The sequence below is a fragment of the Microcaecilia unicolor genome, chromosome 2, assembly GCF_901765095.1.
Source record: "Microcaecilia unicolor chromosome 2, aMicUni1.1, whole genome shotgun sequence".
Classification (NCBI taxonomy): Eukaryota; Metazoa; Chordata; class Amphibia; order Gymnophiona; family Siphonopidae; genus Microcaecilia; species Microcaecilia unicolor.
In genome coordinates, this window is record NC_044032.1 from 608,479,672 (window position 1) to 608,507,550 (window position 27,879).

Here is a 27,879-nt window from a genome sequence, read left to right on the forward strand (position 1 = left end):
CATCCCAGATCCACACATAAACTCATTGGCCAACTAGGTGCTAACCATCAATTATTGGTGTTAACAAATAATTAAGTGGCAGTAATTGGGAGTTACACGTGGGTTTGCTCTGTGCCCTATTCTATAACATCCATGCCTAAATTTCATAGCATGCAGCTCTAAAGGGGGTGTGGTTATGGGCGGGTCAAGAGCATTCCAGGGATATGGCACGATGTTATAGAATAATGTCTTTTACGTGCTTAATCACCATTCATTGGGTGCCAGAATTTACACCAACTTTTGGCAGGAGTAAGTGCTTGCATCCAAAGTTAGGCGTCAGATCCATGCTCAGCTAATCCTATATAATAAAACGCAACTCCAACATTCTGAACATTCCAGAACTACTTGTCGTCAATTGAGGAGATGGAGCCTTACAGAGCGCACGAATGCTTCAAGGCTTCACTTTCTCACACATACACACTCACTCTCTGTCCCTCACATACACTCTCTCTCACACACTCTCTCTCTACTACTACTACTACTACTATTCTCTCTCACACACAAACTCACACACACACTCTGTCTCTCACTCTCTCTCTCTCTCTCTCTGACACAAACACACACACACACACACTCTGTCTGTCTGTCTGTCTCTCTCTTTCTCACTCATTCTCTGTCACATACACACGCCATCTTTCACCCACACACTCTCTCTCAAACATACACACTCCGAGGAAAGGGGGGCATGGAACACGCTGGGGAGGAGAGGGAGGGGGGCATGGAACTCAGAGGGAAGGGGGGGCCAAGAACTCGGAGGGGAGGAGAGAGAGGGAAGGAGGAGAGGAGAGGGAGGAAGAGGGAGGGAGGGAGGGGGCCTGCACCTCGGACAGAAGGGGGGCCTGGAACTCGAAGGGGAGGAGAGGGAGGGAAGGAAGGAGGGGGTCATGGAACTCAGAGCCCCCCCCCCCCACACACACACACACACTCACTCTCTGTCTCTCACATACACTCTCTCTCACACACTCTATCTCTCTCTCACACTCTCTCTCTCACACACACTCACTCTCACACACACATACACTGTCTCACACACTCTCTCTCTCTGACACAAACACACACACACACACTCTGTCTCTCACTCATTCTCTCACTCACTCACACACACACACTTCATCTCTCACATACACTTTCTCTCTAACCCACACACACTCACTCTCTCTCTCTCTCTCTCAAACATACACACTCCGAGGAAAACCTTGCTAGCGCCCGTTTCATTTGTGTCAGAAACGGGCCTGTTTTACTAGTATTCTATAAAGATTGTGCCGCATAGAACACCCTTTGCGGAATACTAGTTTAGCGCAAATCTTCTTGGTGCCTAATTTTGTTTATCGTTTACTGAATTCCACCCTAACCCCCGGATTCTATATATGGCGCCTAAAAATCCGTGCAGAAATTGAAGCGTATTCTGTAACAATGTACGTACCTTAATTGTTTAACTAGTTAATTAGTGCTGTTTAAATAGATGTTAACAAGCAATTATCAGCACTAAATTGGCATTAATTAAAGTTTACGTGCACAGCTCACTAAGGGCCCTGTTTACTAAGCCGCGTTGTAGGTGCGCTAATGTTTTTAGTGCATGCTAAAAATTAGCACACACTAATGCTAGAGACACCCATATATTCCTATGGGTGTCTCTAGCATTAGCGTGTGCTAAAAACACTAGCTCACCTTAGTAAACAGGGCCCTAAGCATATTCTGTAACATGGTGCGTCTAAATTCGAAGTCCAGTAGTTGAAAAGGGGGCAAGGCCATGGGCGGTGAGTAAGCGTTTCTAAAATCTATGCGCATTATTATAGAATGTACAGGATAATTTAGGCATCAGGATTTATGCCAAGTAAAACATGGCCTAAATGGTTACAGTCAAATTTGGTCGTGTGGAGAGGCACTCGGCATGTTCTATATACTGCATGCAAATTTAAGCCTTGTCTATAAAATTTAGGCATACTTCAGAGAATACGCCTAGGCGTATTTTCTTACCGTGTGGCTTTTTCAGGCGTCATACATACTACTACTACTTAGCATTTCTATAGCGCTGCCAGGGTTACGCAGCGCTTGGCCTTACGTGTCTGCCCTGTACAGTAAATGCAGGGTAGATGCAGGGAATACCCTTAGCATTCGCCTTAGCTTTGCAGTTAAGGTGCAGAAAGTCCTTTAGTAAAGGGACCCCAAATAGAACAAATAAAAGCATGTAATGTCATTAGCAGAAAGAAAGAAAGACATTAATCTTTAATCAGTGAAATAAACTGATCAGTCTATTAAATATATTCTTTTTAGCTTAATTATTTATGTTATACTTTCCTGTTCTTGTGTAGAAGATATGTAAATGGGTTTTTTTTTGTTACATTTGTACCCTGTGCTTTCCCACTCATGGCAGGCTCAATGTGGCTTACATATTGTATACAGGTACTTACTTGTACCTGGGGCAATGGAGGGTTAAGTGACTTGCCCAAAGTCACAGGGAGCTGCCTGTGTCTGAAGTGGGAATTGAACTCAGTTCCTTAGCTCCCCAGGACCAAAGTCCACCACCCTAACCACTAGGCCACTCCTCCACTCCACGTTCTTCAGAAAGGAGCAATATAAGTTCCCTGCATTTGCTTGGTACAATAGTTAAGTCATTTATAATTGAACATACCTCTAACTAGTTTTTTTTCTGGCTTTGCTGGTGATACATCAAAATCAAAATAAACTTGGAAACTTGGCACCATTGATTTTTGTGTTGTTGTTCTAAACCTGTTTTCTCTTTTGATTTCTATTTACAAGATATTTCATTATAATTATTTGTTCTTCTCAGATATCCAAGGCATACTTAATGCTGTTGCCAAAGGAGAGAATCCACAATTGGCTCCCGTGAACATGCTGACAAGGTAAAAATGTATGTTCTCTAGAATAAATATTTGCACCGTGTTAGAGTTCTGCCTTTTCATTTTTGTATTTGAAAATGAAAAAAAAAAAGATTTAACAATGAAACAATTGAGCATACGTAGTACCTCCACAAGCTGAAGAAGTGTTGGCTCATGTTCAGACTGCAGCAATAACTCATTGTCTTTCCCTTGGAAAGTGTCACGGTAATGCCTCCTGTTATATGGAACTCTTAGATTCTCTGGAACTCCGATCTTATTCTCCAAAAGGCGAAACTGCAAGCTCTGGAAACCTGAAGCTGGGCTCAGATATTCTCTTTGCCAAGGAAGAAGTGCAAATGATACTTCAGTGAAAGACTTATTACGCTGATGCACCTTTTTTTTTTCCACCATGGGAGTGCAAATCCTACATTCTTATCTAGAAATGTACACTTGTGGCAGTGACGTAGCTAGGAGTGAACAGACACCCAGGCAGAGAAATCAAGATGCTTCCCCCCTCCCACCCCCCCTTCATCCTCTTCTTCCTCCTCTTTCTTGTGTTTCATCTCTCCCTGCCCATCCCAGAAATAGATCCTGGAAATAGCACCAAAGCACTATTTAAAACGTGTAAAAACTATAAGTGAAAGATTACAATTTCTTTAGAAATTATTAATCAAATTAATTGAAAAACAGGGAGAGCCATCATATAGAAAGATTAAGCCATCAATGTAGTCTATAAACAAGAGTAGCAGCATAAACTAAAAATCAATTTCTGAGTGGAGGAGTGGCCTAGTGGTTAGGGTGGTGGACTTTGGTCCTGGGGAACTGAGGAACTGAGTTCGATTCCCACTTCAGGCACAGGCAGCTCCTTGTGACTCTTAACCCTCCATTGCCCCATGTAATTCGCATTGAGCCTGCCATGAGTGGGAAAGCACGGGGTACAAATGTAACAAAAATAAATAAATACAAAATAAATGTAATCATAGGGCAACTGCCTGTGAAGGAGTAGCTTAATGGATAGTGAAGTGGCCTGAGAAACAGGGGAACTAGATTTGATCCTCACTGCAGCCCTTGTGACTCTGTCACTTAACCCTCCACTTAACCCCAGGTACAAAAGTAACTGTATGCAATATGCAAGCCACTTTGATTGTAACCACAGAAAGGCAATATCTCATATCCCATCCCATCCCCTTTAAATGCCAGTACAGTGTGCAGCTGAGTTTATACTGTCACCAAACGTGTAATTCACTATCACAACATAAAGAAATCCATGTTAGTTCAACATACATTGAAAGTAGCCAAAAATCAAAAACCATATCCTATATAATAAAACTCACCCTCAACGTTCTGAGGACAGTGACGTCACCGTCACTTCCTTCCAGAACGGTTCGTAAGACCATGGTGGTGAAGCCACCGAAATCGCCCAGGCTAGGGGCCCCGCCCTCGCGTCAAACGTCATGACGTCGAGGGCGGAGCAATGGCGTTCGGTGCGTCCAAGAGGCAGGTGCGGAATGTGGAGCAATGCCATCAGAATGATGAAGGGGTCCGTAGGTAAGTAGGTAGGGAGGGAGAAGGGGGCAACGAAGGGGTCAGTAGGGAGGGAGGGAGAAGGGGGGGGTTGGGGAGGAAAACCTTGCTAGCGCCCGTTTCATTTGCTCCTGAAACGGGCCTGTTTTCCTAGTCTTATAATATTTCTTATTTGTCCATTCCAGAGGCCCAACATTTAAATGGCATGTTCCTCTTGATAATTCCTGAACCAAGCGGTTAGCTTGGCAGAGTTTATAAAGGGGTTAGACGGTTTCCTAAAGGACAAGTCCATAAACCACTACTAAATGGACTTGGGAAAAATCCACAATTCCAGGAATAACATGTATAGAATGTACGTTTTGGGAAGCTTGCCAGGTGCCTGTGGCATGGATTGGCCACTGTTGTGGACAGGATGCTGGGCTCGATGGACCCTTGGTCTTTTCCCAGTGTGGCATTACTTATGTACTTATGTAGGAACATGGCACTTGGCGAGGCAGGTCTGTTACAATTTTTATATGTTATAAATAGTGCTTTCAGAGTCTAATGTTTTTGGGTCAGTCTATTTGCAATCCTGTGAGGGGAGTATATTTCTTTTGTTTGTTGCATCCCAGGACTAGACCATCCTCCATGCTTCCAGTCAAGTCTGCCCTCATTAAGCGCCATTGTAGCTCTGCTCAGTACTGCCTGCCACGTGCTTTTCAATTCCAACCCGATTATCCTGGCAACAGCAGGATGACAAAATCACTTCCAGGAATCTTGATGCTTGACTGCTGCTATGATTCTCCCCACACCCCATGGCAGCAGCCAGCCCAGGGAGAAAGAAAATTAATACTTTTCATTTTTTTATACTTTTGCAATTGCAGTGGTGAATACCTGTAGTAGCAGGTGGTCCCCCCTTGCAAGCGGCCAATTTTGATGCTATCCCAAATCTATCTAATCCAGCTCCTCAGCAATCAACAGGTTCCAGTTTTAATAAAAACAGAATTCAAGTGAATACCTTACTTAGGGGACCCTTTTACTAAAGGGTTGCCGCCGGTGGTTGTTCCACTTCTAGCATGTGCCATTTCTGGTGCTGCTGGATTTTTAAAAATATATATACCACAGGGGGTTACCCGGCAATAAGCGCCACCGGTTACCACTGGGGTAGCATGGGAGCCCTTACCGCCACTTCAATGGGTGGCAGTAAGTGCGCCTCCTCTACCCCCGCATGGCCAAGGGGTAAGTGCAAGCTTACTACATGGCCGTGTTTTTTGTCAGATTTTTTATCCAATGGTAAAAACAGCTGTGGATTGCGGCAAAAACGGCCAATGCCATTACCGGAAGGCCCTTTTTACTGCAGCATTCACCCCTGCTTTTAAGGTGATTATGCTCTTACCTTCATATTTTAGATTATGATGGTCCACCATTCATAAAGAAATGAGATTAGCCCTTTAAATGTATGATAGTTTCTACAAAAATCACTATTATACCCATGAAACTGTTGTGGCATTTGATTGAATTTTCCTGGAAGACGTGAGGGTGCGGTATTACTACCCTAAGGGATCCTTTTACTGAAGTGGATTAAATGTTGCAGTTTCTGTGCTTTAACACAAGAAATTAAAGTGTGGTAAGAGCTAAATTAACAAAGGTTGTGTGTTAAAATGACCATTAGTATGTGATACCCTGGTCGCATTAGAGCAGATGCACTTAGCACCTCCTATTTAGAAGGCAGAAAGGGGTAAATTCTATAAATGGTGCCAAAAAATCCCCGCACTTATTGCGATTCTATAAGGGGTGTTCATCCTTTATAGAATCGCACGTAGCACATAACCATGCCTAAATGTTTATTAAAATTTGTTATACCGCCCTTTCTGAACAGACAGGTCAGAGTGGTTTACAAAAAAAAAAAGAAATGAAATAATACAAGTTAAAAACACACAGAAAATAGAATTCCATTCTGATAGGAAAGAAAACATACAAACCAAGAGTACTCATCACTTACAATTAAATAAAAACAATTGAAACCCTAATCAGGAAAAAAAATCACCACTGAGATATTCCAAAAGCAACAAAAAAATAATGGGATAAGTTCAGAACAGATAGAGGGGGTAGATCATTCCAGATCTTAGGACCAAGAAAAAAAAAAAAAAGCGGTGTGCCTTGTTGATTCAAGATGAGCTAGTTTGGGTGCTGGAAGAACTAAATGGTGAGGATCCAAGGAATGTAAACATCTTGAAGGAGTGTAAGGAATAATCAAAGAAGGAAGACCACTGTGATAAGTTTTGAGAAACAGAAAAAGAATCTTTAAAAAAGACAGATGAGGAAAGGGCAACCAGTGAAGATGAAAAAACAAAGGAGTAACATGATGAAGAATGCACCTCTTCAAAGAAAACAGGCAGCAGACTTATGGAGCGTCCTAAGCCTTTTTAATTCAGAATTGAGGAGACCTGGAAGAATAGAATTACAATAATCAAGTTTAGAGATAATAAAAACATGTACCAGAGTGTGTAAAGCGGAAAAATCAGAGTAAGAACGAATAGAATAAAGCTTACGAAGCGAAACAAAACCCAACTTAACAGAAGAAATGTGATGAACGAAAGACAATTCCAAATCTCAAATGAGACCCAAATAGTGAAAAGATTGGACAGATAGCATAACTTGATTAAAAAGAAAAAGAACTGTAGGTGAAATGTAGATGCCTACATTTAGAAGTAATTCTATATTTATGCGTGCAAATTTTGGGAATGCGTCCATATAGTTATGCACAATAGAAGTTAGGTGCAGATCAGATGTGCGCATAACATCATAGACACAGACTCTAATGTGTGCCTAACTCCTAATTAAGTAATGCTGATAACTGGTTAGCACCTAATTATTAGCGCTGATTGGCGCGTTATACAATTAATTTACCCGCGTAAATTATGCATGCGCCCAATTTAATGCATGTATCTCTAGGCTCCGTATATAGAATTTTGGGGTATGTGGACCTGCACTAACTGCAAAATTGTTGGTTAGTGTGTAGTAGTTGCCTTGCATTAACAGCAATATATGTCTCACACCCATTTCCACCCATGCCACACCTAGTTACACTCAACACAAAATGCTCTTAGTGTATGCTAATTGTCAGGGCCGGTCTTAGCAAGTGCGGGGCCCTGTGCAGACCAATTTGGTGGGGCCCCATCCTAGCCCCGCCCCCGCCCTAGCCCCACCCTAGCTCCACCCCATTGAAAAGATTACTCCATTTTTAGAAAATTTTAAGTGTGACTGTTGAATCCCTAGTAAATTATTTATATTGGGTAACTAGTTTGTTTGAGAGACCACCTGCTGTGTAATAGTCAATTTCTTTGCAACATTCTATTTACTTTCTAATGCTCTACCTCTACTAAGTGCTTCAAGAAGTAATTTACAGTAACATATAAAAGCAAACTGTATGCCATCAAACAGAAGACTGTGAAGCATCAAAACACAGATAAAATTGCATATAACCCTTTCTAGACTCCAGGAAATGGAGCACTTGTCACATTAAGCTAAAAAACCATCATGCACAAGCTTTGATCTTCTGTAATAGATTCCTTACAACTGATTATATTAACCTGAAAATGAAAATGGCTTACTGGGAAAAGCACGGCAGCATAGTTCTGTTACAGAAAGGTTAATCGTTTGTTCTACCTGAGTGATGAAGTTGCCGTCACAAGCATAAATCATAAGTTTCTTTATTTTTTAAGTCGCACTCGCACTGGCACTAGGCGATGGCGATAGCTCACCTCCGACCACGCTGCAGCTGCTTTTCCCTTCCTGCTCAATGACTCCCACCCGCCCTCGCGGAAACAGGAAATACCTCATCAGAAGGAGGCGGGACATTGAGCGGGAAGGCGGAAGGGAAAAGCTGGGGTGAGCCGTCGTGCCTGCAACTGTCTGTCAGGGCCGGGCCGTCGCTGCAACAGTCATTGACCTGGGACTGGGAGGCGGGAGCTGACGGCGGGCTCAGCGGGGGGAGGGGGTGGGCACCAGTGGCGGAAGGTGGGAGCGGAGCGATCATGATGATGCGGTCCGGAGTGAGCGTGGGATCATGATGATGCGGTCCGAGCGAGCGGGGCTCGGAGAGGCAGAGTTGAGGTGCGCCGCGTAGGGCCCCCTTAAGCACGGGGCTCTATGCGGCCGCCTTGGTCACCTCTGCCTAAGACTGGCCCTGCTAATTGTAGAACTAATGCAAAAGGAGTTACCGCATTTCTGCAGTAGCATTTAATACATGTCAATTTGCATGTTACCTGCCTAGCTTACTTTAGTAAAACGGCCCCTAAATTCATTCTTGAATTTAAATTTACCAAGCATCATAATCATCTGCTACTGAAAAGGACACTGGAGAAGGTAGCACTTGGTCAAAATCATAACCTGCTAGCAACATTCAAGTTTATTTATTTAGATTTTGCTCACACCTTTTTCAGTAGTAGCTCAAGGTGAGCTGCATGCAGGTATTCTGGATATTTCTCTGTTGCAGGAGGGCTCACAATCTAAGTTTGTACCTGAGGCAATGGAAGGTTAAGTGACTTGCCCAAGATCACATGGAGCAGCAGTGGGATTTGAATCGGCCACCTCCAGCTTACAAGACCAGTGCGCTAACCACTAGGCCACTCCTCAGTCCAAGTATTATTATAACATTATTGATATAATAATACAGAACATACTTTAAACTTGCTTAGCAAAAGATCAAGATCAAAACAGGATCATGGTTATACTGACCATCCTTAACAGAAATGTACATGTGTAGAGAGGTATTTTCAATATAACATCCAAATCTGATTGTCACAGTCCTACCATGACTGCTCCTGGTCCGACACACTTCTTCCTCCAGGGCCGCTGGTCAAGGACATGATGGGGTGCTGCCCCAACCATGCAGATTCACAAAGGCGGCATCCTTCCATAACCATCCACGCCATCTCTTGGGGAGCATGCGCAAGCTCTGATTCCTGGATTGAAGCCAAGAGCGTATGTCAGAGGAGGGGCGCACCTGGGTGTCATCAGATCTGAGCACTTTTACGGAAACTCAACCCTGTGTCCAATGCCTTCTCAATGAGAAAGCCTTGTTCCTCAGAGCATTCTTCCTGAAAGCCTTGTTCCTGGTTCCAGCCAAAGCCAAGCCTTTTTCCTGGTTCCTGTCAAACTGAGCCTTGTTCCTGAAAGCTTTGTTTCTGGTTTCAGCCAAAGCCAAGCCTTGTTCCTGGTTCCTATCAAGCTAATCCTTGTTTCTGAGAGCCTTGTTCCTGGTTCCAGCCAAAGTGAAGCCTTGTTCCTAAAAGCCTTGTTCCTGGTTCCAGCCAAAGCCAAGCCCTGTTTCTTAGAGCCTTGTTCCTGAAAGCCTTGTTCCTAGTTCTTGAGAAGCCTAGCTTTGTTCCTGGTTCCCGTGAAGCCTAACCTTGTTCCTGAGAGCCTTGTTCCTGGTTCTAGCCAAAGCCAAGACTTGTTCCTGGTTCCTGTCAAGCCAAGCCTTGTTCCTGGTTCCAGCCAAAGTCAAGCCTTGTTCCACGTAAGCCAAGCCTTGTTCCTGGTTCCTGCCAGAGCCATGCTCCTGAGATCCTCCTTAGTCTATCTCTAGAGTTCCAGCTGTGCCAGCTCTCTGCTGTTGCTTTCCTTTGTGGACTTGGGGGGGGGGGGGGGGTTGATCTGTCTTCCACAATCTGACCTGCTGCTATGGTCCAAGGGAACACTACCTCAAAACAGAACAATTTTATATGTTTTGCAAAAAAATGTCCAAAAATCCAGTGCCAACCATGGTCATTTTCAAACTAGAAAAATGTCTATCTTTTTGGTTCAAAACCCACCCTATTTTAGATGTTTTTGTGCTCAGTGTGTCTTTCTTTAAGGGCCATTTTCAAACAAAAAATGTCCAAGGGAAAAACACACAAAACAAACTTACTAGACTGGTCATCCCAGCAGAGCAGTGGGACAGTCTAGGGGGAACTTCAATGAACTTCACATACATTGTCTCAGGTATACATCACATCATAAACCCTTATATTATATTGTAAGCCCTTCAGGAGTAGCAAAACATTTACTGTATCCAACTGTTCACCACTACAATAGCCCTTATACCTGCAGGTGTCACCTATATGTGAGTTCAGTAGGTATTTTGTGATATTTGGGGCACTCACACTTTCCACCACAAGTTTACTAGTTAGAGTGGAATATAGGTCTGGGTCTCCCTCTCTACAGTCCACTGCACCAACCACTAGGCTACTCCAGGGACCTGCTTGCTGCTCTAAGGGAAATGGCCATTACATCTGCAGCTGTTATACAGCCTGGTATGTACTGTCACTTTCAACTATTAGGGGGTGGGAGGAGATCATTGTACACTGGTAGATTAAGGAGGGCCATGCCTTTGTCCACAAAATTATCTACGGCGTAGTCCCAGGATACATGACAGACCTCATAGATCTACCAACCAGAAGCAGAATCGGACCATCACGATCATACCTAAACTTACACTACCCAAATTGCAAAGGACTTAAATACAAAACAACTTACGCATTCAGCTTCTCCTACGTAAGCGCACAACTATGGAATGGACACCCAAAAGCTGTAAAAATAATTCATGACCATCTAAACTTCAGAAAATCACTAAAAACCAACCTCTTCAAAAAGGCTTACCCCACCAATCCAACATAAATCCAAACACCCAGCAACACAGCACAGCCAGTGATTGTAATGGACAATATACAATCTTCATCCCCTTCGACCTTCAAGGTGCCTAACACACACCTACCTCATTTGACCACAATACAGCCTTGTATTTGTTATCAACCGACTGGTGAATGCCTTTACAGTATTATGCAAGCCACATTGAGCCTGCAAATAGGTAGGAAAATGTGGGGTACAAATATAACAAATAATAAATAAATAAATGTTTCCAGTGGTCATCCAGTCAGTTTTGGCACTTTTTGGCACTTAGTTATTATTGAAACAGGTCTAGTCAAAAATGTGTTACGCCCTGGACATTTTAACAATGTTCCATTATCACAGAAAAATGTCCAAATTGTAAGACCACCCTAGTCCCACCCAAAACATGCCTCCAACACACCCCATTGAGATATAGATGAACTGCATAGAAAAATGTATTTTAAATGAGTTGACTCCATCATAGGTGCCCCATATAAGAGGCCCCTGCAAACTTTTTTACAAAAAAAAAAAAAAATCAATCTGACGCTTTGTGCCATTTTTTGGACATTTTTCTGTTTTGAAAATGAGCCCTTACAGTTTTAGCAATTCTTTAAACAAACCCAAGGTGAGAACAAATTGAAACATAGGAAAATGAAAGCAGATAAAGATCATATAATCCATCCAGTCTGCCTATCCATGCCATCTACTCTCTCTTTCACTCCCTTAGAGATGCTGTGTACTTGTCTCAAGCTTTCTTGAATACAGATACAATTTTCATCTCTACCACCGCCACTGGGAGGCCATTCCACGAATTCACCACTCTTTCCATGAAGAAGTATTTCCTCAGATTACGTCTGAGTCTATCCCCTTTCAACTTCATCATATGCCTCCTCATTCCAGAACTTCCTTTCAATTGAAAGAGATTCACCTCCTGTACATTTATGCCATTTAGGTATTTAAACATCTGTATCATATCTCCCACCTTTCTTCCAAAGTATACATATTGAGATTTTAAGTCTGTCCCTATACGCTTTATGATGAAGACCCCTGACCATTTTAGTAGCTGCTCTATGTACTGACTATTGCATAGGTGCCCCATATAAGAGGCTTGGGGAGGCTAAGCCTCCCTAGCTCCACTTGTGAACTTTCCCTCTCTCCCAAGTCCCGCTACAACCACAGCAAGGCCTATTGTCCTCCAAGGTCCAGCAGCAGCAGTAATAGCCATATGAAGAGAAATGTGGGACCAGTTCCCTGCATGCCCACTGCTAGCTCTGCCGGTCATGCCCCCTCTGATATAAACTTCCCACTCGAAGGGGCATGGCCGACAGAGCTAGCAACAGCATGTACAGGAAACTGGTCTCACTCATCTTCACATGTCTTTTAATTGCTGATTTATTCTAGCCTGCACAAAGGGAACACTACAAAAGTGTGAGTGAGCCAGCGAGTGGACAGGAGGGAGGAAGAGAGAGAAAGCAGGCAATGTTGGATGGGGAGGGGTAAAGAAAGAGAGAGCGAGAGAGAGAGAGGTGGGGTAATGCTAGATGGGATAGAAGAGTCATAGAGAGAAAAGGAGAGAGAGAGAGAGAATGGGGTGATAATGGCAAAGAGACACAGAGAAAGAGAGCACATGGTAATGATAGAGAAGAGACAAAGAATGAGGTAATGATGGACAAGAGACACCCACAGAGACAGAATGGGGTAATGATCGTGGAGAAGAGTGTGAGAGAGAGAGAGAGAGAGAGAGAGAGAGAGAGAGAGAATGGGATAATGATGGAGGAGAAGAGATAGAGAGAGAAAGAGAGAAAATGATGGAGTAATGATGGGGGAAGAGAACCAAGGAGATACAAAGAGACCAGATGGAGGAGAAGAGACAGAGAGAGAGAGAGAGAGGCTTACTGCAGCAAAAAAAATGAGGCGTCTTGTGATCATTTCTGGATGTGTGCACGCGATGCATGTGCTAAAAAATGAAATTTGTGTTTTGGCACAGGGGGCATGTCTGGGGCAAGAATGGGCATGTTCTGCACTAATCAGTTAGCGGAACTAAATCAATTAGCATGTGCTTAGCACGTGAGCACTTACCACCTACATAATGAGCAGCAATAAGGGCTCACACAATCTATTTTAATGGCCATGCGCTGATTGCAAAATTATCGAATGGCCATTAATCCCCAAAATGACCTTAGCGTGGAAGAAAGACCCATGTGAGGGCATACTAAGGCCACTTTTTACCACTGTTTGGTAAAAGGACCCCTAAATGAGGTCTCACCAGTAACTTATACAAGGGCATTATCACCTTGCAACACACACCACTTGGAACATCCTTTTCCTCAAAGTGAGCTCCATTTACCACTACCCTCTGTCACCTTCCACTCAACCAGTTCCTAACCCAGTCAGTCACTTTAGGGCACATACTGAGAGCACTCAGTTTATTTATTAGTCATCTATGTGGAACCGTGTCAAAGGCTTTGTTAAAATCTAAACACACCAAATCTAGCCCTCTCCTTTGATCCAACTCTCTGGTCACCCAGTCAAAGAAATGAATCAGATTTCTCTGGCAAGACCTGCCTCAAGTGAAACCATGTTGCGTCCGATCCTGTAATCCATTGGATTCCAAATATGTTACTATTCTCTGTTTTAAAAGTGTTTCCATTAATTAATTAATGTTCTATAAACTTCTTTCTGAAAAGCTCTCTATCACCAACACTAAGGGGAAAAGTTATCAATGTGGGCTACTGTTAAGCTGGGTTATTTTTATCACCAGTCATGCTATTTTAACACAGGGTCTCACTGCATAAAATTGGACCCTTTGCTAAAATGGCAAGACTGGTGGTAAAATAACCCATCTTAATGGTAACCCATATTGATAACTCCTTCCTTAAACACACATATCCATTGTTGAAATATACACATCTGTAATGTATACCTGAAGTCAAAGAAGTCCAGTGCCGTCATTGTTTCCAGAACTGAAAATTGTTCCACCAGTAATTTCAGAATCATGGAAATACGATGAATTCTGCTAATGACTTTAAGCATGTTCCTCTCATCTCTCACCTTAGAGGAATAGAAAATAAGCAAATTATATTAGCAGTGAAGTAATAAATATTTAGAACATTTGCAATGAAGATGCACAATATACTATAGGGCTTGTCCTACAAGACTCATGTGCAAAGGAAGAATGCAGTGCCCCCAGACAGAAAATATTTCTCTGACTAATGAAGAGACAAACATATTAGTTCACTATTGTTATCGACTATATATACACTGTGCAATTAATACTGAAAGCTGTGCGTTTCTGAGAAGACTATCTGACTCCTGATGCAGGTAGCCTGCTGAAACACCTGTGTCAGGTCTCGTAAGTTCAAGTTTCTTTCGTTTGATATACCGCAGTCGATCGCAAGCTATCACAGCGGTTTACAATATCTCTAACAAAAAAGAACTCAATGAAGGGGAAAAATGCAGGTTTTTTGTTTTTTTTTTACATTTGTACCCCACGCTTTCCCACTCATGGCAGGCTCAATGTGGCTTACATATTGTATACAGGTACTTATTTGTACCTGGGGCAATGGAGGGTTAAGTGACTTGCCCAGAGTCACAAGGAAAGATAAAATTGGCTTCCTTTGATTTTGGTTTTCATTTCTTTTCCATCGGTGGGCCACTGCACTGTTCCTTTGTGCTTATTCTGCTTGTGTTTCTGTTTCTATCCGGTTCGTTTGCCTAACAAGACCCATGTGCCTTGGATAGAATAAGTCAATGGCCTCTAGCTGATACTATCAAGCATGATATACTGTAATTATTGATCACTTACTCTAGAGTTATTAAAGAACTTTGGTGACAGATGATTAATTCATCAGCAAACACTGTTGAAACTATTCACAAAGGTTTTTGGTTTTTTTTTACTAAGGTGCGCTCATATTTTTAGCGCGCATTAAATTGGGCGCTCACTAAACATTAGAGACGCCCATAGAAATGCATTGGTGTCTCTGACGTTTAGCGCGTGCCCAATTCTAGCGAGTGCTGAAAACGTGAGCACACCTTAGTAAAAGACCCCCATAGGGTTGCTGCTTGCCATTTTATCCTGATATTCAGAGCTGGCCGCAATCCATAAAGCAGCGTCCAAATATCTAGATTTTAACTGCCAAAGCTGGCATTTAAAAAATTGCCAACCATGGTGGTTGAATAGACTGATAATTTTCATGGGTTTGAAAGTGTAGACTGAAAATATAGCATACAGATTAGCTCAGCCTCCTGTGTACTCTGAATATTTTTATTCAGGCCCTTGTACGTTTGTTTTTCAATACTCATTGAATAGTATGTCCAATAACCCCTTTTAGCATAGAAGGTATTTGGATGAACCAAGTATTTGGCTTCCATTTTTCTCATGCAGCCCCAGACTTCCAGAGATAAATCAAGCCTTAAAGATTTATTACTGATTTCTTTCTACCAACCAATTTACAAAAGTGAAAGATACAAAATTAGCCATTGCTGTTCCAATTTGCAGATTACTTACATGGCCATTCTGAAAAATCTCCCGAACAGAATCTAATTCCCATAGGATCTGTTTGAACCATAATTCATAAGCTGGAACAAGAAAGTCATTGTTACTATGATTATTTACAGAAAATAGAACAATTTATGGGAAAGGAACTGATTAGCTGCCGGAGACGATATGTGGCCTACCATGAAGGGCTCAAAACCAGCTGAGGATTTTCCTTGAGTTTTGCTTTAAACGCTTTGCCTGATTTTTAAAAAAAGTAATATGTTTACATTGCTGGTCAAGTAGTCTTCTGCGTTATTTTTGATTCTCAGTTTATTGATGGAAAATGTAGGCAGTAAGAGGCAGTTTTTGTTTTGCTTTGTTCTGCTTTTGTAACCTAAATATTAGTGGCCCGATATTCAGCCATGTCATCCTGCACTTTTTATAAAATGCTGGCTGTGGTATTTACAAGAAAAAGCATATTTTCAGCATCACTACACATATAGGACTCAATTCTGCAAATGGCGCCCGAATTTGGGCACTGATAAAAATTTGCACTAAATGCCATTCTATAAATGGCAGTCAAAGTTGGGCACTGTTTATAGACTAGTGTTTGGCACCAGGATCTGCACCCAATTTAGGGCATGATGATTTACACCAATCGAAACCTAGTGTAAATTGTCACACTAAAATTAGGCGCAGCTCCCCTGAAATTCCAGGAATGCCCTGATCCCTCCCCTGCCGCCGCTGTGGGCTACCTTTGCTGGCAGGGGACCCCAACCCCCGCCAGCCGAGGTCCTCTTCTTCCAGCGCAAGGCTTTGTTCTGTTTCTGTGAGTCTGACGTGCAGGACGTTAGACACACAGAAACAGAACGAAACCTTGCAGATCAGCTAGCATCAGACTCACAGAAACAGAACAAAGCCTTGCAGATCAGCCAGCGGCCGCGTTGCTGGCTGATCTGCAAGGCTTCATTCTGTTTCTGTGAGTCTGACGTCCTGCGCCGGAAGAAGAGGACCTCGGCTGGCGGGGGTTGGGGTCCCCCGCCAGCAAAGGTAGCCCACGGCGGCGGTGGCGGCGGGGGAGGGTTGGCGGCGGGAGGGGGGTCGAGAGGGTCGTCGGCGGGGGGGTCAAAGTTAATGGATGTGGTGGCGGCAGTCAAAATGGCGTGGGGTGTCAGCGGCATCGGGGGGGGGGGCTAAAATGTGCCCCCTCACCTCAGGCTCTGGACCCCCCTGCCGCCGAAGTCTGGCCATGCCCCTGATCTGCCCATGCCCCTCCCATGACTGTGGCCCCTTTTTGGATCCACTCAGAGAGGGATCCTTTTACAAAGCTGAGGCAAAAGGAGGCCTGCGCTGAGGCTCCCTTTTTACTGCAGTGGCTAAAAGGCAAGTTTAAAAAAAAAGAAATGGACATGCGCCAAGTGAAGCACTTGCCTTGCGCACATTTTGGGTGGGAACACTTACCACTACCCATTGAGGTGGCGGTAAGGGCTCCCGCGCTACCCTGGTGATAACCGGGCAGTGCTGCGATACCACTGGGTACACACCCCTGCTACAAAAATTAAAATATTTTTGTAGCACTGGAAATGGCATGCATTGGGGGTGGGAACTACCGTGGGGCTGCTGCGGAAGCCTAGCGGTATTTTCCTTTTAGCAAGCAGTAAGCTCATGTTGGATTTACCGCCGCTTTGTAAAAGGGCCCCGAAATTTATGTACAGATCCTGGTGTATAAACATGTGCATGCAAATCTCAATGAATGCCAATTAGCACTGATAATTGATTATTAGCACAGAATTATCAACACTAATTGGCTCATTTATCAATGAAATTCTGCAAGCAAATTGGGTATGCACCCAAATTTGAATGCACAATTTTGAGCACCATATATAAAATTAGGGGCGTTAGGGTCATAGTTATCAACATGGGCTGCCATAAAAATGTTTTATTTTACCTCTAACTCAAGCTATTTTACCATAGGTGAGGCCTAGTTACCAACAACTGGAGTTAACAGTAAAATAACGTCTTAATGATCGCTCACATTGATAACTCCCCTCCATAGTCAGTTGTGCTGAATATATGTGGAGACCACTGACCACAGGATTATTTTAGAAAAGGTCCCATTTTATGCAATGAGACCCTGTGCTAAAATAACACAACTTGTGGTAAAATAACCCAATTTAACAGTAGCCCACATTGATAACTTCCCCCCTAGATGGAATTTTCATGGTACTATCAATGTGGAGGGCAGTTCTATAACTAGGCACTTAGTAGAATACTAGTGTAACAGGTGAGATACACGTGTATAACAGGCACGAGCACGTACATCAGCCATCAGGCTGGTGTAAGTGGCTATACCTAAATTCTGGAGACACAGTATTCTGTAAATTACATGGATAACTTTGTATTGAAAAATCAAATGTCTGTTCTTGAATGCAAGAAAGGGAGAACTCCAACAAAAAAATAAGTCTAAACTAATCACAGTTCAAAAAATTCAAAGATTTAAAAAAAATACCAACCAAAAACTATTGGTCCAGATGATAACTGGACCCGAACTACAGCAGTCACTAAACTCCATACCCTGAATGCATCTTCCCTTGAGCTGAAGAATTGCTGTGCAGTCCTGGATGTTGAAGAGAAGAAAACATCCCAAGGAAGAGAAGGAACTGGAACTTATAAATTCCAAAATTGGAGGAGTAGCAAACACTGCACTAAGAAATGGAAGGGTAAGAAATGGTGGTTGATGACTTCCTTTTGAGAGGCATGGTTGCATCTATTTGCCAACCTCTCATGAACACCCTGATAAGTGTGCTGTCCACTGGATGCTAAGATCTGAGAGAAGGGTATAACCAGCAGAAGAAAGGAGGTGTTGATGCCCCTCTACAAGTCATTGGTGAGGCCCTACTTGGAGTATTGTGTTCAGTTTTGGAGACCGTATCTGGCTAAAGATGTAAAAAGACTGGAAGTGGTGCAAAGAAAAGCTACAAAAAGGGATTTGTGTTGCAAACCGTACGAGGAGAGACTTGCCGACCTGAACATGCCTTGGAAGAAAGGAGAAATAGGGATGACACGATACAGACATTCAAATATTTGAAAGGTATTAATCCGCATACGAACCTTTTCCGGAGATGGGAAGGTGGTAGAACTAGAGGACATGAATTGAGGTTGAAGGGGGGCAGATTCAGGAGTAATATCAGGAAGTATTTTTTCACGGAGAGGGTGGTGGATACGTGGAATGCTCTCCCACAGGAGGTGGTGGAGATGAAAACGGTAATGTAATTCAAACATGCGTGGGATAAACACAAAGGAATCCTGTTTAGAAGGAATGGATCTATGGAATCTTAGCGGACATTGGGTGGCGACGCCGGTATTTGGAGAATAAAACCGGTGCAGGGCGGACTTCTACGGTCTGTGCCCTGAGAAAGGCAGGGACAAATCAAACTCGGATATGCATATAAAATATCACATTCCATGTAAAATGAGTTTATCTTGTTGGGCAGACTGGATGGACCGCTCAGGTCTTTATCTGCTGTCATTTACTATGTTACTATATGTTATCGACCTCAGGCTGTGAAGATTCTTTGGCCCACTTCTACTTCCTGGACATATGTGAATGACCATTAAAGGAAAAAAATAATAATAGCCTTCCGACAGCCACCTAATTTGAAACACTAATTAGTGAAAAGCAAGCTCCCAATACAAACTTAAAAAGAAGAGAATGGCACATGTCCCTGCAATATACCAAGCTGCAACCTGTGCCAACACATCTCACAGGATCCCACAGTCACTCCCATGGGAAAAACATTCAGGATAAGGGGATCCTTCACATGCTCATCTTCAAATGTGGTATATATAACTCAATGCAAAAAAAAAATGTGATGAAGGGTGCTATATTGGAGAGACAAGCCAAATGCTAAAGATGAGAATCAATTATACAGACATCATATTAAACATTGCAATGCCAGGTGGGATGGCATTTTACAAAACCAGAACAGGGCATCAGTGATTTTATGGTGAGAATATTTAAAGGAAATGTTAAGACAACGCAGGAATGTAAGACCTTAAGTCAAAATGATTAAACATTTTGCTACCCACCAGACAGGACTTAATGAAGATCTGAGTTTTCTATCCCATTATAAACCATAAAATTGTACTGCTTTGTCACCCTCTTATCACCCATCCATCTCTTCCTGTCTCTCACCCACCCTAACCCACCCCACCCTCTTCCTGTGAGACTGTCATTGGAATGCTTTTGTGTGTCAGCATTTGCTCATTTCTGATCTGAAGAAGAAGGGTTACCTTTGAAAGCTAAAAAATGTATTAAGTTAGTCCAATAAAAAAGGTATCATCTAATTTTCTTTCCTATGTTTTGTTTTATTTCTATTTATTATCTTTAAAAGTGGTCTAACAAAGCTAACGTACCACGTTACTCAAGGAAAAATAGAAACTTGGCCATTTTAGCAAGTGGGAAAAATCTGCGTAAAGGTGCGCTAAGGCCACTTTCTACCGCAGCTTAGTAAGAAGACCCCTTAATGGTAAAAGCAATGTTATTTCAAAGTTGTTCATTGCATCAAATTATTATATTGTTGAGATTACATTCCAGATGTTGCTGTTCCTTACCTTGATGTGTGACAATAAATAGGTGTTCGTCATGGATCTTGTTTCCTTTTAGCTCACTCTGAAGTTCTTGAGCAGAGAGTATTTTGTCAAGCTTTAAAAGAAAGAAGGAGGTGTAGTTGAGATCTCCTGTGATCAAGTCCACAATTAGCACAGAACTTATTGTAAGAGAAATTATGTGATTCTCAATTCCATTTTAATATTGGACTTTCCACACACTAAGCCCATTTCTAACACGGCGGTATTTAAGGCATTTTTCAATTACCTTTGTTTTTAGGTCGTGTGCTAACGTTTGCATTAGCGCACGTTACCTGATAAAAGTTAATGTGGAAGCACTTACCACCTCATATTTAGGGGGTGCTAGGTACTCCCGTGTTAACTCTGCATTAACCAGTTAGCATGACACTAGAAAGTCATGTGAAGAATATAACCAAGAAGATGTTCCATTCAATGTGGAAGCTTAAAAGAGTAAGACCCTTCTTCCCAAGGATCATCTTTTGTAACCTGGTACAGTCAATGGTGCTGAGTCACCTAGACTACTGCAATGCACTCTACACTGGTTGTAAAGAGCAAATCATCAAGAAATTTCAGACAGCCCAGAACACTGCAGCCAGACTCATATTTGGGAAAACAAAATATGAACGTGCAAAACCCCTAAGAGAAAATTTACACTGGCTTCCACTCAAAGAACGTATCGCGTTCAAGGTCTGCACTTTAGTTCATAAAATCATTCACGGAGATGCCCCGGCCTACATGTCAGACCTGGTTGACTTACCACCCAGGAACGCTAAAAGATCATCCCGCACATTCCTCAATCTTCACTTCCCCAGTTGTAAAGGACTAAAATACAGACTAACACATGCGTCTAGCTTTTCCTACATGAGTACGCAGCTATGGAATGCAGTGCCACTTAACCTAAAAACTATTTACGAACTAATTAACTTTCGTAAATCTCTGAAGACGTACCTCTTCAACAAGGCATACCACAATGATCAATAATTGTAATCATAACATATCACCACTTTACCTATATTCTGAACTGTTTTCTTCCAACATCTGTTTGCTTAATTGCCTAATCCTAATGTGCCATTATTTTCTCTATGTAACACCAATTTGATACCTTTCACTCTGTAATGGCGACTGCCATGACGAAACACTGTAAGCCACATTGAGCCTGCAAATGGGTGGGAAAATGTGAGATACAAATACAACAAATAAAAAAATAAACTCTGCATTAACCAGTTAGCATGCGCTAATTGCAAATGCGCTGTGTGGTTAACATTTTCATGCTCACTCTCTGCCCATGGCATGCCCTCTCATAAAATTGCTTTAAAAAAATACCTATCAAGGAAGATAGCGCAAACTAAAGTTCTACAAATCGTTAACACATTTTGAAGCCCTTTTACTAAGGTGCGCTAAATGATAAGGTGCCTATTATGGGGGAGATTCTATATATTAGTGCCGACTAAGCATATTCTATAATCGGCACTTAGATTTAGGTGCCGATTATAGAATATGCCTAGTTGGTGTCTCAGCGCTAGAGAATGACATGGGGATGGGGAACCACAGTAACCACCGGGATGGGGACGGGGACAGAGCTTGCAGGGTGAGGACGGGGACAGATCCCACGGGGATGGGGCGGGGATGGGGACAGAGCCCACAGGGATGGGAACAAATTTTGTCCCCATGTCATTTTCTAGTTGGAAGGGTAGAGGGTGGTGGTGGTGGGAATGAGGGCTATTATAGCTGCTCATTGCTATTGTTGTTTTCTATTTGTCATTTATACACAACAGTTGCACAGCATATTTGTTCCCTTTTATACTTTAATAAAAAGATTTAAATATAAAATCATAAGTGTTCAAGGCTTCTGTAGATGAGGACAGAGCCCACGGGGACGGGACAGGGACAGAACTTGCGAGGATGGGGCGGGGATGGAGACAGGGCCTGCGGGGTTAGGGCGGGGATGGAGACAGAACCTGCAGGGACAGGGTGGGGACGGAGACAGAACTCATGGGGACGGGGGACAAACTTTGTCTCCATGTCATTCTCTGCTCAGCGCCTAAAACTATGTGCATTCATTTACACCAATGAAAATGTGGCATAAATCCCAGTGTGTAGATTTAGGTGCGCTGGGCCATATTCCATAACTAGGTGCATAAATTTTGGAACACCCATGAAACAGCCATTTCCCCACCCATAGCCATGCTCTTTTTGAACTTTGCACATTAGAACTTCAGCGCACTTCGTTATAGAACACACTTAGGACCCTGTTTACTAAGGCGCATTAGCATTTTTAACACGCCTACAATTACCATGCACACTAACCATGTAGGCTCCTATAGAGATATTGTAGGCGCGTACACAGCTAATGTGCTTACATGATTAACGCGCATTAAAAACATTAACGTGCCTATAATGCAGCTTAGTAAACAGAGCCCTTAATGAGTTGTGCATGTAAATTCTAATCAGTGCCAATTATTGCTCATTATTAAGTGCTGTTATCAGAACTCATTAGCTTGTTAAGTTATGCGCATTGTTATAGAATCCATGCCGATTTTCGCCCGGATCTCTAGGCACGCAATATAGAATCCAGCAGTATATTCCTATGGATGTCTCATCATTTAGCACACGTTAATCGTTAGCACGCTCTAAATCTGTTAGCGCACCTTACTAAAAGGACCCCTTTGTGCAGCATGCCAAAAAACAGGTTACAACCAATATTAGGGCATAAAGGAATCCTGTTCCGAGGGAATGGATCCTCAGAAGCTTAGCCGAGATTGGGTGGCAGAGCCGGTGGTGGGAGGCGGGGCTGGTGGTTGGGAGGCGGGGATAGTGCTGGGCAGACTTATGCGGTCTGTGCCAGAGCCAGTGGTTGGGAGGCAGGGATAGTGCTGGGCAGACTTATATGGTCTGTGCCCTGAAAATGACAGATACAAATCAAAGTAGGGTATACACAAAAAGTGGCACATATGAGTTTATCTTGTTGGGCAGACTGGATGGATCGTGCAGGTCTTTTTCTGCCGTCATCTACTATGTTACTATCCACCTTATAATCGAAAGAGAAAAACGCCTAGATTTCGACCCAAATCGGGAGATAGACGTTTATCTCACAAAAACGAATAAATCGGTATAATCGAAAGCCGATTTTGGACGTTTTCAACTGCACTCCGTCGCGGATGTGGACAAAGTTGATGGGGGCGTGTCAGAGGTGTGGCGAAGGTGGAACTGGGGCGTGGTTATCGGCTGAGGAGAGATGTACGCGTTAGGGCGATAATCGAAAAAATAAAAGCGTTTTTAGCGAACATTTAGGACACTTTTGTTGGACCCTTTTTTCACACGAACAGGTCCCAAAAAAGTGCTCTAAATGACCAGATGACCATCAGAGGGAATCGGGGATGATCTCCCCTGACTCCCCCAGTGGTCACTAACCCCCTCCCACCACAAAAAAATGATGTTTCACAACTTTTTATTTTCACCATCAAATGTCATACCCACCTCCCTGGCAGCAGTATGCAGGTCCCTGGAGCAGTTGTTAGGGGGTGCAGTGGACTTCAGGCAGGTGGACCCAGGCCCATCTCCCCCCTACCTGTTACAATTGTGCTGCTTAATGCTTAGTCGTCCAACCCCCCCAAACCCACTGTACCCACATGTAGGTGCCCCCCTTCACCCCTTAGGGCTATAATTATGGTGTAGACTTGTGGGCAGTGGGTTTTGAGGGAGATTTGGGGGGCTCAACACACAAGGGAAGGGTGCTATGCACCTGGGAGCTCTTTTACCTTTTTTTTTGTTTTTGTAAAAGTGCCCCCTAGGGTGCCCGGTTGGTGTCCTGGCATGTGATGGGGACCAGTGCACTACGAATCCTGGCCCCTCCCACGAACAAATGCCTTGGATTTATTCGTTTTTGAGCTAGGCGCTTTCATTTTCCATTATCGCTGAAAAACAAAAACGCCCAGCTCACAAATTGTCGAATAAAACATGGACGTCTATTTTTTGCGAAAATACAGTTCGGTCCGCCCCTTCACGGACCCATTCTTGGAGATAAACGCCCATGGAGATAGACGTTTTCGTTCGATTATGCCCCTCCACGTAATGCCCTTTAGCAGAAGGACCCCTCAGTTTGATAGTATATCCTAAAAAATATAGCGCATGCTAAGGGGCCCTTTTACAAAGCAGCAGTAAGCACTGACACGTGTTCGCCGCAGCAAAACATGGCTTTTACCATGGAGTGCACTGAGACATCCTACAGTCATTTTTGGATGTGTGTGCGCTGCCCGTGCACTTAAAAAGTTTTCTTTTTAAGTGTGGGGGGTGGACAGTGGGCATGTTGGGATCTTACCAGGTATTTGTGACCTGGATTGGCCACTGTTAGAGACAGGATGCTGGGCTTGATGGACCATTGGTCTGTCCCAGTGTGGCAATACTATGTACTTATGATCTGCACTTATTGGTTAGTGTGTGGGCATTGCCATACACTAACCGATTAACACAGGTTTAGTCCATGAGTCCCTACCACCTACAAAATAAGTAGCAGTAAGGGCTCACATGCTAATGGAAAAATTCTTTAGAAAATAAAGAACTTGGCCATTTTACCCCAGTGGAAAAAATGATCTTCGTGCATGGAAATGACCCATATAAGGGTACACTAAGGCCACCTTTTTACCGTTGTGTGATAATAGGGCCCCTAAATCATGGTAATGCACATTAAGCTATGAATTAACCCACATTGGGGGAGATTCTATATATGGTAGAGTGGAATGGAGGAGTGGCTTAGTGGATAGAGCACCAGTCTTGCATTCTACAGGTGGCCGGTTCAAATCCCACTGCTGCTCCTTGTGATCTTGGGCAAGTCACTTAACCCTCTACTGCCTCGGGTACAGACTTAGATTGTGAGCCCTCCTGGGACAGAGAAATATCTAGTGTACCTGAATGTAACTCAGTTTGAGCTACTACTGAAAAAGGTGTGAGCAAAATCTAAATAAATAATTGGTGCCTAAAAAATCAGTGCAGAAATCAATGCTGACTAAGCATATTCTATAATCGGCACCTAGATTTAGGTGTGGTATTTAGAATACACTTAGTTGATATATCAGTGCCTAAAACTTCACACCTCCATTTATACCAACAAAAACACAGTATAAATCCTGGTGCATAGATTTAGGCACACTGGGCCATATTTTATAACTGTGCTCATAAATTTAGGAGTGCCCAATGAAACGCTCATTTCCGCACCCATAACCATGCCCATTTTTGCCTGAACGTGTTAGAAGTTAGGAACACTGCGTTACATAATACGCTTAGTGAGTTGTGTGCATAAATTCTAATGATTGCTAATTACTGCTCATTATTTCTTGTTAAGAGCTGTTATCAGCATTGATTAGCTTGTTAAGCCAATCAAGTTACACATATTGCTATAGAATACACCTGGATTTTGGCACAGATCTCTAGGCGCACTATATAAAATCGAGAGGATTATGTCAATTATGGTTTATTATATTTGATATACTACATATCAATTGAAATATGTAAGCTAGTCATGAATCTAAAATCATAATAAAATACAAACTAATAACATAAGTTTATTTTTATATTCCGCAAAACCTTGCAGTTCAATGTGGATTACAAATTTTTAAAAAATGAAGAAGCCAAGATATACATTTTATAATAAAAAGACAATCATAAAAAAATACAATCCTAAAAGTTAGACACAATTAATTCCTTACAAATTTTCAAAACAAGTAAGTCTTAAGCTGACATCTAAAATCCAAATAACCCTGAGCCTGTAATATCAAAGGAGAAACTTCTTTACCTAACTTGGTTGCCTGAAAACAAACAGAGTCTACATATCTCATTCTTCTCTTACCCTTAACAGAAGGAAAAACAAATAAATTTATCAATCAAGAAGTTTTACTGAACTGAATAATACAAAACAATTTACCAAATAAGATGGTGCCAATCCATAAGAAACTTTATACAATAAACAAAAAAATTTTAAAAGGATTCTGGCAAACTGATAATCAACGAGCCTCAGAAAACCCCTGGTTTGACCACTTCAGGCTAAACATGACCCTCTACTGGAAGGAGCAAGGGATCAGCCCAACACAACAAAAAAACCCTATATAAATCATGAAGAAAGGTCGATCCAACCATATTTTGATCCTCCATATACGACGACCAATGGTCACCACAAACAGATTCCACAGACTTCATAACAGAATGGGGCAACAGATGTACCACTGTACGAGGCACAATAGCCTCCATAAAATCTCAAACCATACAACAATGAAAAGTTGTCCCATGGTACAATGAAGACATGAAAGAACTAAAAATTCAATGCAGAAAATATGAGCGGAATTGGAGAAAAAACAAAAATGACTCCACTATTAGCACATAGAAAGATGCACAAAGAAAATACAAAAACAAAAATGACAAGCCAAAAGAAAGTTCTACAAAGAACAGCTAGGCCCAGATCACAAAGACACAAAGAAACTTTACAAGCTCATAAACACCCTAACAACAGGAAAAAAACAAACCCCCACCAGCATAAAAACTGGCCAGACACTTTGAAGAGAAAATTCTCAACTTTCCCACACCAATAACTTTATCAGCCACGCAACTAGTAGGACAATTCCCCTATAACCATGAATTCTTAACTGATCTGAACACGAAACGAACTTGGATCTGACACATTTGCATTGAACGACTCTGTACATGTAACCTGTATTTCCCCTGGAACATGTAATCTGTTCTTTCGAACATATAAACTGTTTTTCCTTCAGTAAACTGTAAGCCACATTGAACCTACCACTAGGTTGGAAAATGTGGGGTACAAATGCAACAAAACAAATAAACAAACAAACAAAATATGCAGAAAGTTGGTCTGATTGTCTTAAAGAGAAAATCAGTCTCAACGCTGTGTTCTGGGTTGTCTGCAATATTTTCAATAATGACTAGGGACAATTTAAATAAATGACATTACAATACTCCAATAAGCTTAATATCAATGCCAGAACTAGCAACTGAAACTGATAATCCCTAAAATATTTCCTAATACAGCTTAGTTTATGCATAAGATAAAAAGCCCTCTCGGGAACATAGGGCTGGAGTGGCCATTCTAATTGAGAAAGCATTTCCTTGTGTGATTGAGCAAAAAATATTAGGTCCAGCAGGCCACTATCAGGCTTATTTTCGAAAGAGAAGGGCGCCCATCTTTCAACACAAATCGGGAGATGGGCGTCCTTCTCCCAGGGTCGCCCAAATCATCGATTTGGGCAACCTCAACTGCTTTCTGTCGCGGGGACGACCAAAGCTCACGGGGGCGTGTCGGAAGCATAGCGAAGATGGGACTGGGGCATGATTAACACATGGGCGTCCTTGGCCGATAATGGAAAAAAGAAGGGTGTCCCTGACGAGCACTTGGCCGACTTGGTCCATTTTTTCTTATTTATTTATTTGGATTTTGCTCACACCAAGCCTCAAAAAGGTGCCCGAACTGACCAGATGACCACCGGAGGGAATCGGGGATGACCTCCCCTTACTCCCCCCAGTGGTCACTAACCCCCTCCCACCTTAAAAAAAAACTTTTAAAATAATTTTTCCCAGCCTCTATGCCAGCCTCAAATGTCATACCCAGCTCCCTGACAGCAGTATGCAGGTCCCTGGAGCAGTTTTAGTGGGTGCAGTGCACTTCAGGCAGGCGAACCCCCCCCCCGCCGAGGTCTGGCTACGCCCCTGCCTCCAATGTTCCATGTCTGGCTG

General features: G+C 42.7%; 1 protein-coding gene across 1 annotated transcript in view; it reads right to left on the reverse strand.

The window, feature by feature from the left end:
* The window catches only part of TDO2 (tryptophan 2,3-dioxygenase), a 46,887-nt gene that overhangs the window by 16,277 nt on the left and 2,731 nt on the right, over positions 1–27,879 (reverse strand). The window contains exons 3-6 of the mRNA XM_030191611.1: positions 20,128–20,218; positions 15,544–15,614; positions 13,960–14,087; positions 3,027–3,213 (exon numbers count right to left, since the gene is read on the reverse strand). Of these exons, the coding sequence (XP_030047471.1) occupies positions 3,027–3,213; positions 13,960–14,087; positions 15,544–15,614; positions 20,128–20,218 (477 nt within the window). The remainder of the gene's footprint in view (positions 1–3,026; positions 3,214–13,959; positions 14,088–15,543; positions 15,615–20,127; positions 20,219–27,879) is intronic.